General features: G+C 37.8%; 1 protein-coding gene across 16 annotated transcripts in view; it reads left to right on the top strand.

The window, feature by feature from the left end:
• The window catches only part of RANBP17 (RAN binding protein 17), a 348,910-nt gene that overhangs the window by 285,316 nt on the left and 45,359 nt on the right, over positions 1-18,235 (top strand). For 13 of the 16 annotated variants that reach the window (XR_009052817.1, XR_009052822.1, XM_057729240.1 and 10 more), the window contains 2 exons: positions 2,918-3,037; positions 5,191-5,273. Coding sequence is in view for 14 of the 16 variants with exons in the window: in XM_057729240.1 (XP_057585223.1) it covers positions 2,918-3,037; positions 5,191-5,273 (203 nt within the window). In the remaining 2 variants the exon portion in view is untranslated. The remainder of the gene's footprint in view (positions 1-2,917; positions 3,038-5,190; positions 5,274-18,235) is intronic. The other 3 variants (XM_057729233.1, XM_057729275.1, XM_057729256.1) reach the window with 1 other exon arrangement.

The raw sequence follows: 18,235 nt of genomic DNA, 5'->3' as shown, positions 1-18,235 counted from the left end.
GGATGTCATCAAGAAGTAAACCTTATACTTTTCAATTTTTCATATTTAGCATCTTATAAGGCAATATCATATCATTAATGTTTTTTATTTTTTATTTATGTGGTGTTGACCTTAGGAATTCATTGAGGAGATCTAGGTGAAATCAATTAGATCTGTGCCACTTCTACCCAAGGTCTCCCACTGTCTTCCTCCTATCCCTATATATGTAGTTCTCACAAGGCCACTGGAAAATTAAACTCCTAGAGTGGGTTCTGATTCTCACCCTGTAATCTGAGTCTGGCACTCTCACTCTGAAGCCCTTTTAACCTCCCTGCTTGGTAGACCTCTACTCTGCTTTCCAATAATCACTCATTTTCTCTGTGGCAGTCACCTCTGTCAGAAGCATATTAGAATTGGCACCACTCTCATTCCACACAGAAAAGGGAGCATCCCCTCATATCCCCAGGCCTTATCCCATAGTGAATACAGTGTGCTCTGAAAAATATGATGGTCCTAATGTCTTTAGAATGCCTTGCAAAGGGGCTTCTGTGTGCTTATGATATTCTTAGATCTTGAGATTTGGGTCTTTTCAGTCTCTTGATGAGTCTTCCAGATGCTTTCCCACTCACGATCCCTGAGTTTGTGCTCAAATCTCTTGGTGGAATATTTTCTCACCTGTACTCCTCTGGCACCGCTTCACAATTTTGGTACTCAGCATTATGATTATGTGTCCACCACCCAGACTCAAGCATGAATTCACCAAGAATAAAAGCCATGTCTTACTTATCCCTGGATCCCTGGCCCCTAGCATAGTACATAGCACATAGTATCTACCATCTATCAGAAATAACAGATTTTCTGGCCCATAGCAAAAAATAAAGCAATAAGTTATCTGACAATAGCCAAAATAGTTAATAATCAAGGTTACTGATTTTATATTTTTCATTTTCACCCAACTGAAATCTCACTCACACATATACGCTCACTTCTCATCTCCTCTCTCTACCTCATTTCCTTTCTAGTACTTTCTAATGTATCATATGTCTGTTTTATTTTCTGTCTTATTAGAATATAAATGCCATGAGGGCAAGGATGTTTTTAATGTTTGGTTCATTGATGTCTCCAGAGATTCTTAAACACTGAGAAGACATTTATAACATAGGCCTTCAATAAATACTTAAGTAAATTTTTTCTGCGTGTTCAAATACAGCCTTAACGTGGTATATCTAGGGGGACAAAAGTATTGCTTTTTGTACTTTTAGGGAGCCTGACACTCTTAAGGTATTAGAGGGCTTATTTTCATTAAATGTTATGTGAATTGTTTCCTGAAGCTTCAAAGTGAAATGCACAGCTTAAAAGAATCAAATAGTTAGGTCTAATCAAGTATGCTACGCCTCATTTTTAGGTTGGCAAGTTGACCACAACAAATATTTATTGAAATCTATTTTGTGCCAGGTCCATGCATACAATAAGTGTCTATGCCATGCTCTCAAAAAGCATGTAATAGGAGACATAAGGTGCTATGATAGCACTAGCACAGGGTACCAGAGCCGTACACAGAGGACACACTTCGTCGTGGGAGGTTAGGGGAGATGTCACGGAGGCTTCTTGAAATAATTGACATCTATACTGAAACACGACGGGCGAATAGGAATTAGCAGGGACATAGTAGGGAAGCACAGGTGTTTGCCCTTTAGAAACTAACTATCTAATGGGGCAGACGGGTAACGCAAGCAACCAACCGTAATACAGTTTGTTATAAGAGAGATGTGGTCAAAGTGCTCATTGAACTTAAATGAGGAAGAGATTGATGCCTTTGGACAAAAACAAGAAAGTTTCACCATCCCAGGCGGAGTAACACTTGAGCTGGATGTTGAAATACGGTTTAGAGTGTGTTAGGTAGAAAAAGCAGCATAGAGAGGAATGGAGACAAGGGAGAGTCGGCTCAGTGGATTTGCAGAGAATTAAGAATGGATGAACCATACGTAGGGCAGAGCACTAAGAGAGGAGCCTGGAGGTGGGCAGGGACCAGATATTAAGGACCTTGTTCGCCATGCTTAGGAACTTGAAAGTTAATCTAAGAGCAGGGAAGAAAATTATGATCTTTCTCACCATGGAGATCACTACCCATACCACACAGGAAAGGAACAATGTGAAGTGATTCAGTTCAGCACTTTCATCTGCAACAAAAAGACAAGTACCCTGAAAAACACCAGAAAGAGATTTAGGGATTACGAAAAGAAAACGGAAATGAAGATAGTGCCATAGGAAGAGTCTTTTCTGCTGCAGTTTTCAGCCTTGATTTTAAAATATTTGTGTCCATTTGGTTAGGAGGAAGCGAGTTATGAGTTAAAGGAGCCGGGTCAGAGTTTTCCAGGTCCTGGTAGTCTCGGCCATCGACTTTAACAGAGGCATGCACTCCTTAGTATTGATGAGGATGTTTGAGAATTTCTCCTTGAGTGTACATGGGACTAACGTTCAGCAAACTGACCTTGAGTTGAGATTAAAAATTACCTAAAGCATTTCTTCCAGCTTTCATCCCCAGTGTTCCTTGGGGCTACAGTGGGACTAAGCATAGTTAAGTCAACAACTTAAAAAAAAAGAATGTAGATAAGTTCGAAGCTGGGAGATACATACATGGGGTTTAAAATTTCCCTCTACTTTTATGTATTTTAAAAGTTACATAATAAACAACATTTTTTCCTTAAGTATTTTGATGCCCAACAAACTGATAATAGCAATTCAAATGCTTTTACCCTCATAAACCAAATTTATTTTCCTTTCCTACAATAATAAGCATAATTCTTTAAATATGTTACTTACCTGATACTTCATAAGTATGCTAGACATAGAACAAATGTGGATTCCTTTTTTTTTTTCAAGTGGCACCAATTTTCAGAAACAATATTTCTTTTTTGACCCTTAAATTCTTTAACAGGCTTTATAAAAGGTACCCAACATATCTTCCCATTCTTCAGAGGGCTATTGAGCAGTGGTATGGAGAGCCCGCATGTACCACTCCCATCTTAAAACTTATGGCAGAACTGATGCAAAACAGGTAAGAGGTATGATAAGCAAGTGAAAAAGTAATCTCCTGTTTGGTAGCACTCTTTCCTGCCTGGTGCATGTGTATTTAAGGCTTAGCAAGAACCCAGGAACCAAAACTTAAGATGATCAACGAAGGCAATAGAATTAGAGACACAAGGTCGAGACCTTTGGGGATAAATAATATAGTATACTTAGGTGTATATGGGGACTGTGGGAACTGGGAAAAAAATTAGAAGACTGCAGCCACCATTATTTTAAAGATTCAGAAGCACAAAATGGAAGAAGGGCAGTTTTAACTGTTTCATTGCTTAACTGCAGTTCTGTAGAGGAGGAAAGGAGTTTAGAGGTCTCTGAGTTGAGATCCTTTTTTTAAGGATAAGGGAACTGAGTCCCAGAGCAATTCATGGACACACAGTTTGTCTCAGAAGCCCTGGGGATGTGCCTGCTCTGACTTCTAAGCTATCCTTCTTCTTCTGTGCCAAGATGCACATATGTGGTTGATTTATGCACTCACAAGTTTTATTTCAATAGCAACTACAACACTTCTCAGAAATTGCCTAGTTGAGCTCATAATTTGCATAGACAAGCAGAGACTCAGGTTCTCTGTATATAAATATTAACAAAAGTGTAGCTAAGAGAGAAAAACTGCAATAAGCTAATTGGTTTTACCTCTTTAAAATGTGTCATTATGAATATGGCTTAGCACCAAATTACCTGTCACGCAGCCATCCTGTTTCATCAGTTCCTCTTTGTAAACTGCGTGTTGGAAGGGAGATATCCAGACAGGGAAGGAGTATGGATTGCAGCTCTAATTTAATCTCTGGTGCTGTGTTTTTCACAGCAATAATTTAAAATTTTTAAAACAAGAGGTGGGAAAAGACCTGGCAAATAAATAAATGTGAGTATTATTCTTTTGAAAGCTGTTAGTTTTTTTGTTCTCTAGGTGCCTTAAATACTAAAGGAAGGGTGGCTATATATTTTATATTAGAAATTTAGCTTTTATTAAATGACAGTTTTTTCAGCCAGATAATTAATAGTACATATTACATATAACATTTAATACTAAAGGAAAAAAATCATTATATCATATATTGTATACTATTTTGTATCTGCCATAGGTGGATAGTTCATATCTAGCACAATTGTCCTAAGAACTACCTGGTAAAAATTTGTACTCTCAGAAAATGTTATCTTGTCTATGTTTCTCTGGAACCTAATGTGAATTATGTATATACATTTCTTTAATCAGAATTGTATGCCAACAATCAAATGTTTCCAATAGTATTTCTGAGTTATAATTGCACTTAATTCTAAAGCATTGTGAAAAAGCATCGAGAAACAGCAATTTATTCTATTCCTTAGCAAATATCTGTGCTTTTTGGTGCTTCTTTGCTATGACCCGTTTCATATTTTTGCTGATCCTCTTAAAAGTATACATTATGCCTTGAAAGCAGAGCAACAAGGTATATTAGAGCCAACTAAAGCCGAAGTGATGTTACAAAAGCAAATATGTCAGGATGGCATGTCGTTCCTTTACCCTTTTCAAACTGTTTCCCCGCCTCTTAGGAACTAGGGAAGTAGAATTGTGCTCATTTAGAACTTCTGGAATTTGTTTCTCTTTACTTGAGCTATGTGCAGTGGAAACTATAGTCTGCATGTAATTTAGTGTGTTTGAAATATCAGATGATTCATTATGCATGCAAGCAGTATTAAAGGTACTTAGATTTCCTGTTATTTTATAATTTGTTTTAAAGATGTTTATTAGCCACTACAGGAGATGTCAAATGTAAATCTCTATCCAGGTAACTATATAAACTCACACATACATATTTGGGGTTTTTTTTAATTATTGTCTATCAACCACTTTGCATGAAAGGAGTAAGGAATAAGAGGTCTGTGATGTGGGATGTTAGGATATTGTTTTGACAGATAAAAGGTGAATTCTTTGAATCAGCAAATAAATGAAAATAATTTTATTGTTCTAGTATTTTTATAGTGAGAAAATTAGCACACACATTTTATCAACACTTATTTAATGGAATGACACTTTAAAAAAGGGTTAATTGTATTGTTGCTACTTCTAACAAATGAAAATTCTGGGTATTTTAAACCTATATTTGGTTTCTTTATCTGCACAGTCTAAATTTTTGCTGTACTTCTTAGATCCCAGCGTTTGAATTTTGATGTATCATCTCCTAATGGAATTCTTCTCTTCAGAGAAGCTAGTAAAATGATTTGCACTTATGGTGAGTATCCTTTTCCATATTTGTCTCTGCAGTATAACTTTTATCTCTGGAGAAAAGAAAGATGTTCGTTATTTTGTTCTTTTGAAGCTTCATATCTTTATGAATTTGTGAAGTGGGTAATAGGGGTGCAAAAAGCCAGGTAGCTATCATATTGACATCAGGAGAAATAAGCAGCATGCCTTTGACTACAGATCATGCCTGACCAACTTGATGAATTTTTTTTAGATAAAATTTCAGTGTCAGTAGACAAAGGGAATACATTATAGATAGAATATTGAAACGTTATAGCATATTGAAAATTGCTGAAAGTTACATCAGGGGGTTTAGCATATTGTGTCAAAGGATGCTTAAACCAGTATGTCACCAGCACTGAAAAATACCCTGGTAAAGAGATAAATATTTTATTATAAGGAATTTGGGGGCACTATACCCTTAGAATCAGAGTTGTACAGTAATGATTGTTCTATTCAATTACAGTAAAAAAATTTTTGGTTAGTAGTTAGAATTGAGCCTTAGAACTACCATAAACCCTAATATTTGCCGATTCTGACAGCTTCGTCAATGAAATCCTCAACTCTCTAAGACTTTTATGTAGCCAGGAAGTGAGGATACGATACAATAGATGAGAGTCCTCTGTTAGTTTGCTGCACACTGACTGAATACTGACTACAGGCTGGACTCTTTGCAGTGTTCTTCTCCTTGAGAGATGTTTCCCTGTGTCCTCCTTTCCTTTGTCCTCTTCTTTTTTGCCTGTCCATTCTTACTTTCCCAAATCAACAGCCAACTCTATCTTTGTCCTCAAAAATTGCCTGTGATTCTCATACTTCTTTTTGAGTACCTAGAAACAGATTTTACAGAGTTTTATAAAGTTTCTTTGAGTGAGTGCATGTATGTAGGAACAGCCACTAAAAGTGTATGATTACTTTTTACAGCAGAAACTAACACAAATTGTAAAGCAACTATACTCCAATTAAAAAAAAAGGCATATTACTTTTTAAGAAGTAAAACCTATTTTAAAAAGCAGAAAAACAGTTCTTTTAAATTGTTTTTACTTCAACTCAAAATATTCTGGGACTCTACTCTGTATGCATTGTAGGCCTCTGTTAAAAATGCTTAGTTTTAATTGTACATTTGATTTTTAGAGTTTGAGATCATTAAGGTATAGAAACTACCTTAGAAATATACTACCATAGAAATATAGGTATAGAAACTACTGTAGAAATATAGATGTATATATTTGTACCAGCAACTATATTGCCACAACTTTTATATCTGTTGAAAATAGACCCATTAGAATCATATAAAATAGAAATGCTTTGCCTCCCAAGGGTAAAAATGGACCCCTTTTTAAATATTCTCAGTATAGTTTGCTGTGTTTCCAGGGTATATCTAATTCCTTTCAGCATCTTATCATACAAAGACATATGACTGGAGCTTCTTCCAAAAGCATGATATCTTAGAAAAAACATAGTTTTTAGCAATTAAAAGATCTGAGTACCAGCTCTAGTACCAACCCATATCAACTCCATGACCTTCAGCTAAGACTACACCTCTTTGGCCTAGTTTTCTCGCATATAAAATTAGGAATAATGAATACCTACTGACCTATCTGTCTAGTTAGGATTAGAGGTGGTTAACTGATCTACTGTGGGTAAAGGGCTTGGCACAGGGTGTGACATGGGTTAGGTACTCAGTGAACATGCCTTTCCTTGATCCGCAGCCATTCTCTTTCACTCACAGTGCCAGCCTTCTTTGCATAGGGGTTCACTGACCTCATTACACTTTTTTGTTCAGGAATGCCTCCTTCTTGGACCATATTGTCCTGCTTCCTTCTGCCTGGCCTGTAATAAGTGCTAAGCATCTATTTCCTCACTTTTTAAAAAGAAATACTTCCTCATTATGAAACAATGTATATATAAGAATTTCTTAGCAGTCAATAGACCTTTAACTATACAAATGTTAGTCTTCTGTTACCAACCATGATTGTATCTTTCCTTCCCCCTTTTCTGGATCCAATTTCTCTTACTAAGTGAGGCTTATTCACTATTGCAGTGGGGCTGATAAGAGCAGCAGCTTCTTCCTCTTCCAGTATCACTGAATCTCTAATGTAGGACAGAATGTATGTCTAGCAGTTGACACCGAAAGGAATCTGAGAACAATGCCAAGTCTATGGGCTTCAAAAGCTATTCAGTCTTCTATCAGCTTGTTTGACATAGACGAAAGCATTGCAGCAAAAGTTGAGAAAGAAAACTGTGAGGGTTATATTGGAGGAAGAAGAAGAGGAGACAGAGGGAGAGAGAGGAAGAAAAGGAAGAAGAGAGGGGCGGTAGATCAGAAAAGAGAAAACCTTCAAAGCATCCTTGAGAAGAAAAGCCAAGAAGGAGTTTTCTTACCCTGAAGAAAGACTAGGAGATTAGGGTAAGGCTCTTCTCCTTAGTTTGGACTAATAATAATGGTTGCTTCCACTTTTTAATCAGCTATAATGTGCCTACTCCTATACTAGGCCATTTATCATACATTAGTCTGTTGAATCCTTAAGGTAAGTATTATTATCTGCCAGTCACTAGTCATTTGGCCTTGGTTAAGTTGCTGAGCCTGTCCTGCTTCAGTGTCTTGTTAAACAGAGAAAATAATACCCACTTCATAAGGTGGTTATGAGGATTCAATTACATAGTGCATGGAAAGCTACTGTAATTTCTGTTATGAAGAAATTAAAGCTCATAGAGGTTAAAGGTTTACCCAATATTACATAGTAGCAAATAATCAAATTGGAATTTCATTCAAAGTCTGTATAACTTCAGACAACAGTCTTTCCATATTCCTTTCTGCCACTGGGAGTGGCCACATGAAGATTGTACCTTGGTTATTTTTGATGAAGAACTGTTCTTTAAAGTATGGTGATTTCTCTCCTAAAACTTAAGGGAAATGAAGGCTCAATGGAAAAATATTCTTCAGCTTTGTCACCAGTGACTTTGACTCACACACTTTACATAGAGTAATAGAAAAATCTTTTTCACCCTTCACTGATTCCGTGTGCTGGCCCCAGTCAGCCAAACTGATTTTGTCTGTCTTTACCTTGTGTAATGTTTTGTAATGCTTTTACCTCTGGAGATTCTAATACGCTCATTGAACGGAGATCCTATGGTTGCCATCCAGGAGTCTGAAAGATGAGGAAAAGAATGACTAGGAGGGTACAGAAGAGCCAGCATTATTTATTTCTTTGGTAAGCCAAGGTGAAAGATGGGAAGGCCCATGGAAGAAAGAGGCCAGAACATTCTGTGGTGCCTTCTGTTCCCATCCACACTGGGTTTCTTCTCGGCTCACCTGTCGTGGGCAGTATTTGCGTAATCGATGATTGGGGTAGTGAAGGGGGGAAGGACTCATTTCCAAATGCGCTTGATTTGTTATATATTCTATGGAATACCTCTGCCTCGCTACTCAATGAGACTGGCAGAAAAATAATACTTTTGATATGCTGTTTTATTTATCTACATTCTGTCATGATATACTTTGATGTAAGTTTTTAATTTTGCTTCAGCTCTCAGCCGCTCTCGCTGTTACAGCTCAGGGTCAGCAGTGAGGTTAGCCACAGTAGCACAAAACAATTTCCTGTTTGTGCAGCCCAGGTAACATTTGGATGAGGATTAGATTTTACCACATTTTCTACTAGCCCAAGCCTATTATTTCTAATGAGTTTTAAATTGCTTCAAGAACATGTATTTCAGAATTTAGTGCTGTGATCCGTTCAGCCTGAGCAACTTAATAAAAGAAATTTCTTTCTTAAAATTTTGGTTAAAATGTTGCATGCAGTGTAATAAATGTTATTACTTTAGAAACCTACTTCTCAGTTTTAAGAACTGGTTGTTTTTTATGCTCAATTTCCATTTGTCTAATCTTTTCCTCCCTTTGCCTCTGGGTAATGGTATCTTTAGTGACATCTGTTGGTTGAAGAGTGCACAGAAGGGAGAAATAAGACTGGCAAAAATGGAATTGCTTTTATTCCTTCCTTAGGTACCTGATTTAAGAAAGCTCAATGTGAAAAATCTAAACTTTAAAAATGGATAGAACAACTATAATTATTCACTATTCATAAGAATTTACAGCAGAGTTCTTTTGAGTAATGTATGTTCTCGGTGCATTTAAGGTATCACTTAATAATATGCTTAACTTGAATTTGTAAAGTGATATACAAGCCACTGTTATTTACTGTGACCTAGAAAACAGACCAGTGGTTTTCCAACTGGGTTTTTCAGAGCTCTAGAAACCTGTGAAAGTACCACAGATGCCCTCCAGAGAGGGAGGAGGAGGGGATCCTACTGCCACTTTGACCAGAACCACCCAGCTATATAGTTGCACTAGATTTATTTGTAATAGGGGTCACCTGCTTAAAGATTTTTTTTTTAATAAAAGAGCTTGAAAATTACTGGTATGTGCTCTTAGAAGCATTGCAAGAACAAAGGATTATGATTTACATTTATGTTTAAATGATTACAAAAAGCTGAAGAATGTGTTAGACTTGAAATAACTAGAGACTTAATAAAATGTTACCAGGAAATAACAGTTTGGAAAACAGATCATCCAGGAACCATGGATATAAACTTAGATTCTATCAGAAACGTGGTCAGGGACATAGAACAACAAAGTATTAGAGTAAGCTCACAAAACTCTTGTGAAGGCGATGGAATGATTAACACCTTGAGGATCGCAGGCCTTGAGGAATATATTTCACAGTGAAACCACACGTGTTGGACTTGGACACTTCTGCATGCAAGCAAAAAATGTTAAATAAGCTCTTAAATAAGTAAGGGTAATCTTCAAACGTGCTTAGAGATCAATAGATTCTTTCATCTATGCAGGTTAACATTTATTGAGCATTTACTATGTGTTTGATACTGTGAGAGTTACAAGGGATAGGAATAGAAATAAGACACATGAAAAAGAATCTTACTGATTCTTCTCTTAGTTGAGTCCAGCTTTGCATTCAGACAAGTAAATAAGGAATTACAATGTGTTGTGCTAACTTTTATGCTTAAGAAGCATACAGAGTGCTGTGGAAGCCCAGGAGTTTTTAACTCAAACTGAGAGGCCAGAGAAGGAAATAAGAATAGGGAGGGCCTGGAAATTTGAGGAGGGCATTTCAAGCAGGCAGTAGCTTTTACAAAATCATATAAATGTGAAACATTAGCATTGTCTATCAGTAAACTGAAGGATTTCAGAATTGCTGTGGAAAGTAGAAAATGAAAATTCCTGGTTATCTCATCACTCAGAGGTAACCATCATTAACAGTTCAGTGTGTGCTCTTTAGTACTTTTGTGTGTGTACATATACATCTATTATTCCAAAAGTAGTAGTATAATATACTTGCTAATATGTAATTTGCTATTTTTTACTTATATCATGACTGTAACTTCATATTAATATATATATGTCTACCACATCTCTTTTTTTCCTTTGGCTTTTCATAATTTTTTTCTACCATATCTTTTAAAATAGCTGCAAAGTATTCCATTTTATGGTCCTACTATAATTAGTCACCTTTTGATAAATGTGATTTTTATAAACATGTGATTTTTCGCTATCATACACTGTTTCAGCAAGCAACTTTATACATTCAGCTTCATGAGTGTCACTCATTCAACAAGTATATATATTGAGAGCAGCAAGTGCTGTTCCAGACTCTGGAGGTATCAGTAAGCAAAACTGAAAAAGAATTATTTAGTATGTCAGAAGGTAATAAGTACTGTGGGGGAAAAAAAGAAAGCAAATCAAGATGAGAGCATTAGAAGTACCAGGGATTGGGAAACATGTTGCATTAATTTTTTTTTTAAGATTTATTTTATTATTTATTTATTTATTTTATTTTTGGCTGCGTTGGGTCTTCATTGCTGTGTGCGGGCTTTCTCTAGTTATGAAGAGCGGAGGCTACTCTTCGTTGCGGTGCACGGGTTTCTCATTGCAGTGGCTTCTCTTGTTGCGGAACATGGGCTCTAGGTGCACAGGCTTCAGTAGTTGCGGTTCATGGGCTCAGTAGTTGTGGCTCGTAGGGTCTAGAATGCAAGCTCAGTAGTTGTGGCGCACAGGCTTATTTGCTCCACAGCATGTGGGATCTTCCCAGCCCAGGGATCAAACCCGTGTCCCGTGCATTGGCAGGCGGATTCTTAACCTCTGTGCCACCAGGGAAGCCCCAACATGTTGCATTATTAAGTAAAGTGATCAAGGTAGGCCTCATTGAGAAAATGACATTTGACCAAAGACTTTCAGTGAATGAGGGAGTTAATTATGCAGATATCTTGGGGAAGAGTATTCCAGGCTGAAAGAACACCAAGTTTTAGGGTCCTGAGACAGAAGTGTATCCGGCATGTCCGAGAAACAGCAAGGACTTCAGTAGCTGGAACACAGTGAACAAAAGAGAGAGTAATGATAACAGCAATGTCATGTAATGTCATATCATGTAGACATTATCAAGACTTTAACTTCAAGTGAAAGAGAAGGACTTTAGAATGTTTTGAGCAGAGGGCTGACATGATTTGATACTGGCTTTGACCAAGGTGATAGAAGTGGCAGTAGTGAGAAGTGATTGGATTCTGGATATATCTTGAATGTAAAACAAATCAAATTTCTTGATGGATTGGATATATGGTATGAGAGAAATAATAGAATCAAAGGATTTGGGCATAAACAACTGGAAAGACGAAGTTACCATTAACTGAGATGGAAAAGGCTGAGAATGGGTATGAGGGGGAGTCAGAAGTTCCATTTTGGTTGTGTTGAGCTTGAAGAGTTGATTAGACATTCAAGTGGAGGCATTGAATACAGAATTGGATATAAAGGTCTGAGGATTGGAAGAGGTCTGGTCTAGAGAAACAAATATGGGAATCATTAAGTCTTAGATGGTGTTTAAAGCTGCAAAACTGGATGATATCACCGGGGTAGGGGTGTGTATTTAAATATAAAAGATTTAGGTTTGAGTTCTGGGATATTCTGGGTTAGGAGGAAAGGGGAAAGAGGAGGAACCAGCAAAGGAGAGAATGCACAAACACTTAAGTGAGAGAAAATCAGGAGAGTGTGTGTCTTGGAAGACAAGGAAGAAGATGTAGTCAGCTGTGTCCAAAGCTGTCAATGAATCAAATAAGATGAGGACTAAGAGTAGACCATTACATTTAGAGACAAGGAGATCATTGGGAACCTTGAAAAGAGCACTTTCCATGGAGTGGGTATAAAAGAGAATCAGAGGAGAAGAAGTGAAGACAGTGAAGATCACAGTTCTTTTAAGGAGTTTTGTTACAGAGGGGAGTAAAATCAGGCAGGGAAGTAGGGCCAAGAGAAGATTTTGTTTTAAGAAAAAAAGAAGAAGAAGAAGAAGAAGACTGCATAGGAGAGAAAGGGGAAGATTGCTGTGCTTTTTTCTTAAGCACATAAGCTAGTTCAGCATTTTGAGTGGTTGCCTTTACAGAAGACTGTATGTAAGTGCAAATGCTAGGAGATAGGTAGCGATGGTAGTGAACATTTGGAACTAGAATATATTCCCCAAAGTGGATTTACGCATTTTTAATATTTTTAATAAATTTTACCAAATTGCCCTCTAGAATGGTTATACTAATTCACATTCCCAACAATTTTCTTAATGTCCCACATGCTTATCATGCTGCATTGTTTTAATCTTCTTCAACCCGAAAGGGAAATATATTCCTTTCCAGTCTCCACAGCTTCATTTCTGTCGCAAATCGTTTACATCCAGGGGCCTCAGCTGGTTTGCACAGAGACAGAGTGGGTTGAGTAACCTGAAGTAAAGGAATGTCAGCAAGCTTGCAGTTCTCTTCCCATAACTGTTCTGACGATGGATGAAGACATCCAACCTATAGAGCTGTCAGCTAAATATCAAACTCACTTTAACATTTTAGAGATTAAAAGGGTAAAGGTAAATCAATGTAATGTATTGCTTTATAAGCCAGAAAGTAACATGGTTCATACTATTAGTTCTTTCTGGTATAAGATACAATTATAGTATGTCTTAGCCTTTGCACCTTTTTTTAAAAGTTTTCTTTTGAGGGCACAGAGAACTGATGGATTGTGGGCCAAAGAAGCACACTGTGACCCCCTGCAGCCAGTTCTGCTTTAAAGGAATAGAGGGAAAGTGGTCAAAGATATAGTATTGACCTTACTTTGAATTACGTATTAGAAGGAAGTAACATTATTCTGTACCAAACACACCCAGCTTTACCTCCTCCTCTTTTCCAGGCCATAGCTTACCATGTATGAACTTACAGGCTAGTAGACTAGAGAAAGAAATGAACCCCTAGTACTGTGTATGGTTAAATAGTTTACGTGAGCACTGTGCCAATTACTGTGGTAAGCACTTTACATATGCTGTCTCCTTTACTCCACATAAGAGCCCTGTGAGTTATAAGTACTGTTATTGTCCCCATTTTACAGATGAGGAAACTGACTTACAGAGGTTAATAATCTGCCCAGACACCCAGGCAGTGAGCAAAAATGTAGAATTCAAACCCCAGGTTAGTATGACTCGGAAGCCCACCTGGTTCATCACTACCTTATGCACTATATGTTTATTTTCTGTTAGACTATTACCTTGTTACACAATTCTCCAGCTGAGGCCTTTGAAGGAAGGCCACTTCTTTTGGGGAGCCTCTTCTGGAGAGGACATCATGGAGTCAGTCATCAGGGAAGAGCTAGGGTCTCAGAAGGAAAGAAAGTTTAAAAAAAAAAATAGATCTGAAAGAGATCAATAGATATCAGATAAACAGAAAAGGAGATTTTGCATCTTCTTATATACCCTTCTCTAAATCTAGTTCTTGAGAGTTACCTAGAAGGGTACTTTTGAATGATGGAAGCTAACCAAACACACACACACACACACACACACACACACACACAAAAGGGGGGCTTCTCCAAAAAAGACAGAATAAAGGTTAAGAAAGAGGAACCCAAGCAGGTAATGTAAGCTAACGAGGAAAATATATCTAATAAGCAAAATTATATCAGGAGGCTTCTGTGCTTATTTCCCAGGTTTTTTCTCCTTATGATTTAGTGAGATTTCTTCCTGTTACAGCATATACAACAGTAAGAATGGCAGTGCCATAACACTTGTGCCTCCCTTCCCCAGCCATTGCCCTTGGCCAGGTTAACCATTCAGTTCACAGCATACTTTTCTGGAGCCCCAACATAGCCTCAACATCTGTCTTACACAGGCCTTTTTTTTTAAATATGTACGTATGTATGTATTCAGCTGCATCAGGTCTTAGTTGCAGCACACAGGATCGTTGTTGCAGCATGTGGGATCTTTCGTTGTGCCAGGTGGGCTCTGTAGTTGTGGCGCATGGGCTCAGTAGTTACGGCATGTGGGCTCTCTAGTTATGGCGCACACACTCTCTAGTCATGGTGCATGGGCTCTAGAGTGCACGAGCTTAGTTGCTCTGTGGCATGTGGGATCTTAGTTCCCAGACCAGGGATTAAACATGCGTCCCCTGCATTGGGAGGCAGATTCTTAACCACTGGACCACCAGGGAAGTCCCTTACCCAGGTCTCATGTTGAGGTTGTAACAGCACCTCATTCCACTGCTCCCAGTTTGGCAGATATAGTCAGTGGGAAACAATTAGAAATTTTTCTTTTGATTCTGAACAGGGCCAGATGGCTTCACAGACGAGTTCTATCAAACATTTAGAGAAGAGCTAACACCTATCCTTCTCAAACTCTTCCAAATTATAGCACAAGGAGGAACACTCCCAAACTCATTCTACGAGGCCACCGTCACCCTGATACCAAAACCAGGCAAAGATGTCACAAAAAAAGAAAATTACAGGCCAATATCACTGATGAATATAGTTGCAAAAATCCTCAACAAAATACTAGCTAACAGAATCCAACAGCACATTAAAAAGATCATACACCATGATCAAGTGGGGTTATCCCTGGAATGCAAGGATTCTTCAATATATGCAAATCAATCAGTGTGATACACCATATTAACAAATTGAAGGATAAAAACCATATGATTATCTCAGTAGGCTCAGAAAAAGCTTTTGACAAAATTCAACATCCATTTATGATAAAAACTCTCCAGAAAACGGGCATAGAAGGAAATTACCTCAACATAGTAAAAGCCATATATGACAAACCAACAGCCAACATCATTCTCAATGGTGAAAAACTGAAAGCATTCCTTCTAAGGACAGGAACAAGATAAGGGTGCCCACTCTCACCATTATTATTCAACATAGTTTTGGAAGTTTTAGCCACAGCAATCAGAGGAGAAAATGAAATAAAAGGAATCCAAATTGGAAAAGAAGTAAAATTGTCACTTTTTGCAGATGACATGATATTATACATAGAAAACCCTAAAGACTCTACCAGAAAACTGCTAGCACTAATCAATGAATTTAGTAAAGTAGCAGGATACAAAATTAATGCACAGAAATCTCTTGCATTCCTATACCCTAACAATGGAAGAGCAGAAAGAGAAATTAAGGAAACACTCCCATTTACCATTGCAACAAAAAGAATGAAATACCTAGGAATAAACCTGCCTAAGGAGGCAAAAGATCTGTATGCAGAAAACTATAAGACACTAATGAAAGAAATCAAAGATGATACAAACAGATGGAAGGACATACCATGTTCTTGGATTGGAAGAATCAATATTGTGAAAATGACTATCTTACCCAAAGCAATTTACAGATTCAACGCAATCCCTATCAAATTACCAATGGCATTTTTCACAGAACTAGAACCAGAAATCTTATGATTTGTATGGAAACGCATAAGACCCCGAATAGCCAAAGCAATCTTGAGAAGGAAAAATGGAGTTGGTGGAATCAGGCTTCCTGACTTCAAATTATACTATAAGGCCACAGTGATCAAGACAGTATGGTACTGGCACAAAAATAGAAAGGAAGATCAATGGAAGAGAATAGAGAACTCAGAGATAAACCCAAGCACATATGGGCAGCTTATCTTTAAGAAAGGAGGCAAGAATATAAAATGGAAAAAAGACAGCCTCTTCAATAAGTGGTGCTGGGAAAATTGGACAGCAACATGGAAAAGAATGAAATTAGAACACTTCCTGACACCATACACAAAAATAAACTCCAAATGGATTAAAGACCTATATGTAAGGCCAGACACTATAAAACTCCTCGAGGAAAACATAGGCAGAACACTCTTATGACATCCATCAAAGCAAGATCCTTGTTGACCCACCTCCTAAAATAATGGAAATAAAATCAAGAATAAACAAATGGGACCTCATGAAACTTAAAAGCTTTTGCACAGCAAAAGAAACCATAAACAAGACAAGAAGACAACCCTCAGGATGGGAGAAAATACTTGCCAGCGAAGCAACAGACAAAGGGTCAATCTCCAAAATATATAAGCAACTCATGCAGCTTAATGCCAAAAAAGCAAATAACCCAATCCACAAATGGGCAGAAGACCTAAATAGACATTTCTCCAAAGAAGACATACAGATGGCTAACAAACACATGAAAAGATGCTCAATCTCACTCATCATTAGAGAAATGCAAGTCAAAGCCACAATGAGGTATCACCTCACACCGATCAGAATGGCCATCATCAAAACATCTAGAAACAATAAATGTTGGAGAGGGTGTGGAGAAGAGGGAACTCTCCTGCACTGTTGGTGGGATTGTAAACTGGTACAGCCACTATGGAAAACAGTTCGGAGGTTCCTTAAAAAACTGAAAATGGAACTACCATATGACCCAGTAATCCCACTCCTGGGCATATACCCAGAGAAAACCATAATCCAAAAAGAAGCATGTACATAATGTTCATTGCAGCACTATTTACAATAGCCAGGACATGGAAGCAACCTAAATGCCCATCAACAGATGAATGGATAAAGAAGATGTGGCACATATATACAATGGGATATTACTCAGCCATAAAAAGGAAATTGAACTATATGTAATGAGGTAGATAGACCTAGAGACTGTCATACAGAGTGAAGTAAACCAGAAAGAGAAAAACAAATACCGTATGCTAACACATATATATGGAATCTGAAGAAATGACACTGATGAACCGAGTGACAGGGCAGGAGTGGAGATACAGAAGTAGAGAATGGACTTGAGGACATGGGGCTGGGGTGGGGGGCGAAGGGGAAGCTAGGACGAAGTGAGAGAGTAGCATAGATATTTTTACACTACCAACTGTAAAAGAGCTAGCTAGTGGGAAGTTGCTGTATAACAAAAAGAGATCAACTCGATGATGGGAGATGCCTTAGAGGGCCAGGACAGGGAGGGAGGGAGGGAGTCCTGGGAGGGAGGGGATATGTGGATATATGTATAAATATAGCTGATTCACTTTGGTGTACCTCAAAAACTGGTACAAGAGTGTAAAGCAAATATATTCCAATAAAGAGCTTTAAAAAAAAAGAAGAAAGTATCATTTGTACAAGTGGCAACTGTTACTGGCATCAGTGTCTGCCAGCCTGACAGTGCCTTCATCTCCCAGCAGTCCATCAGTGTAATAAAGATCTCCCACTTACGAAGGAAGTTCTGGGAAGGAAGGAGATGGGACTTTATATGTGTGGGGTAGAATAGGGAAGTCAAGGAGGGTTGATGGTACTGTTCCTATAGAGGAACATCCAAATCAAAGCTCAGTTTGGTCACTTTTGCTTACAGCAATGTCAGTTTAACTGGTAGATTTTAAGCTTTTTGAGGGCAGTGCCTCCAATTTCAGTAAGTGTTATTGACTAGCATATATCTAATAAAGCTGATTGGTGTGAATAAATGACGTGGCCACGTCTTCTCTTCCATAGTCTTACAGCCACCACGGGATGTGGAGCCACTTGAGCACAAGGAAATATAGGTCCTCTTTCAAAAGTATTACTCATTCTACTTTTTCAAAGTCATAATAGTATACTAATTACTGTTTTAATTAACACAGATGTGTCTGAAACAGTCCGAAAACCACGTATGCC

The sequence above is a fragment of the Hippopotamus amphibius genome, chromosome 1 (genome assembly GCF_030028045.1).
Source record: "Hippopotamus amphibius kiboko isolate mHipAmp2 chromosome 1, mHipAmp2.hap2, whole genome shotgun sequence".
Taxonomy (NCBI): domain Eukaryota; kingdom Metazoa; phylum Chordata; class Mammalia; order Artiodactyla; family Hippopotamidae; genus Hippopotamus; species Hippopotamus amphibius.
Note: the sequence above shows the minus strand (reverse complement) of the source record. Positions and strands in the feature narration are given on the sequence as shown.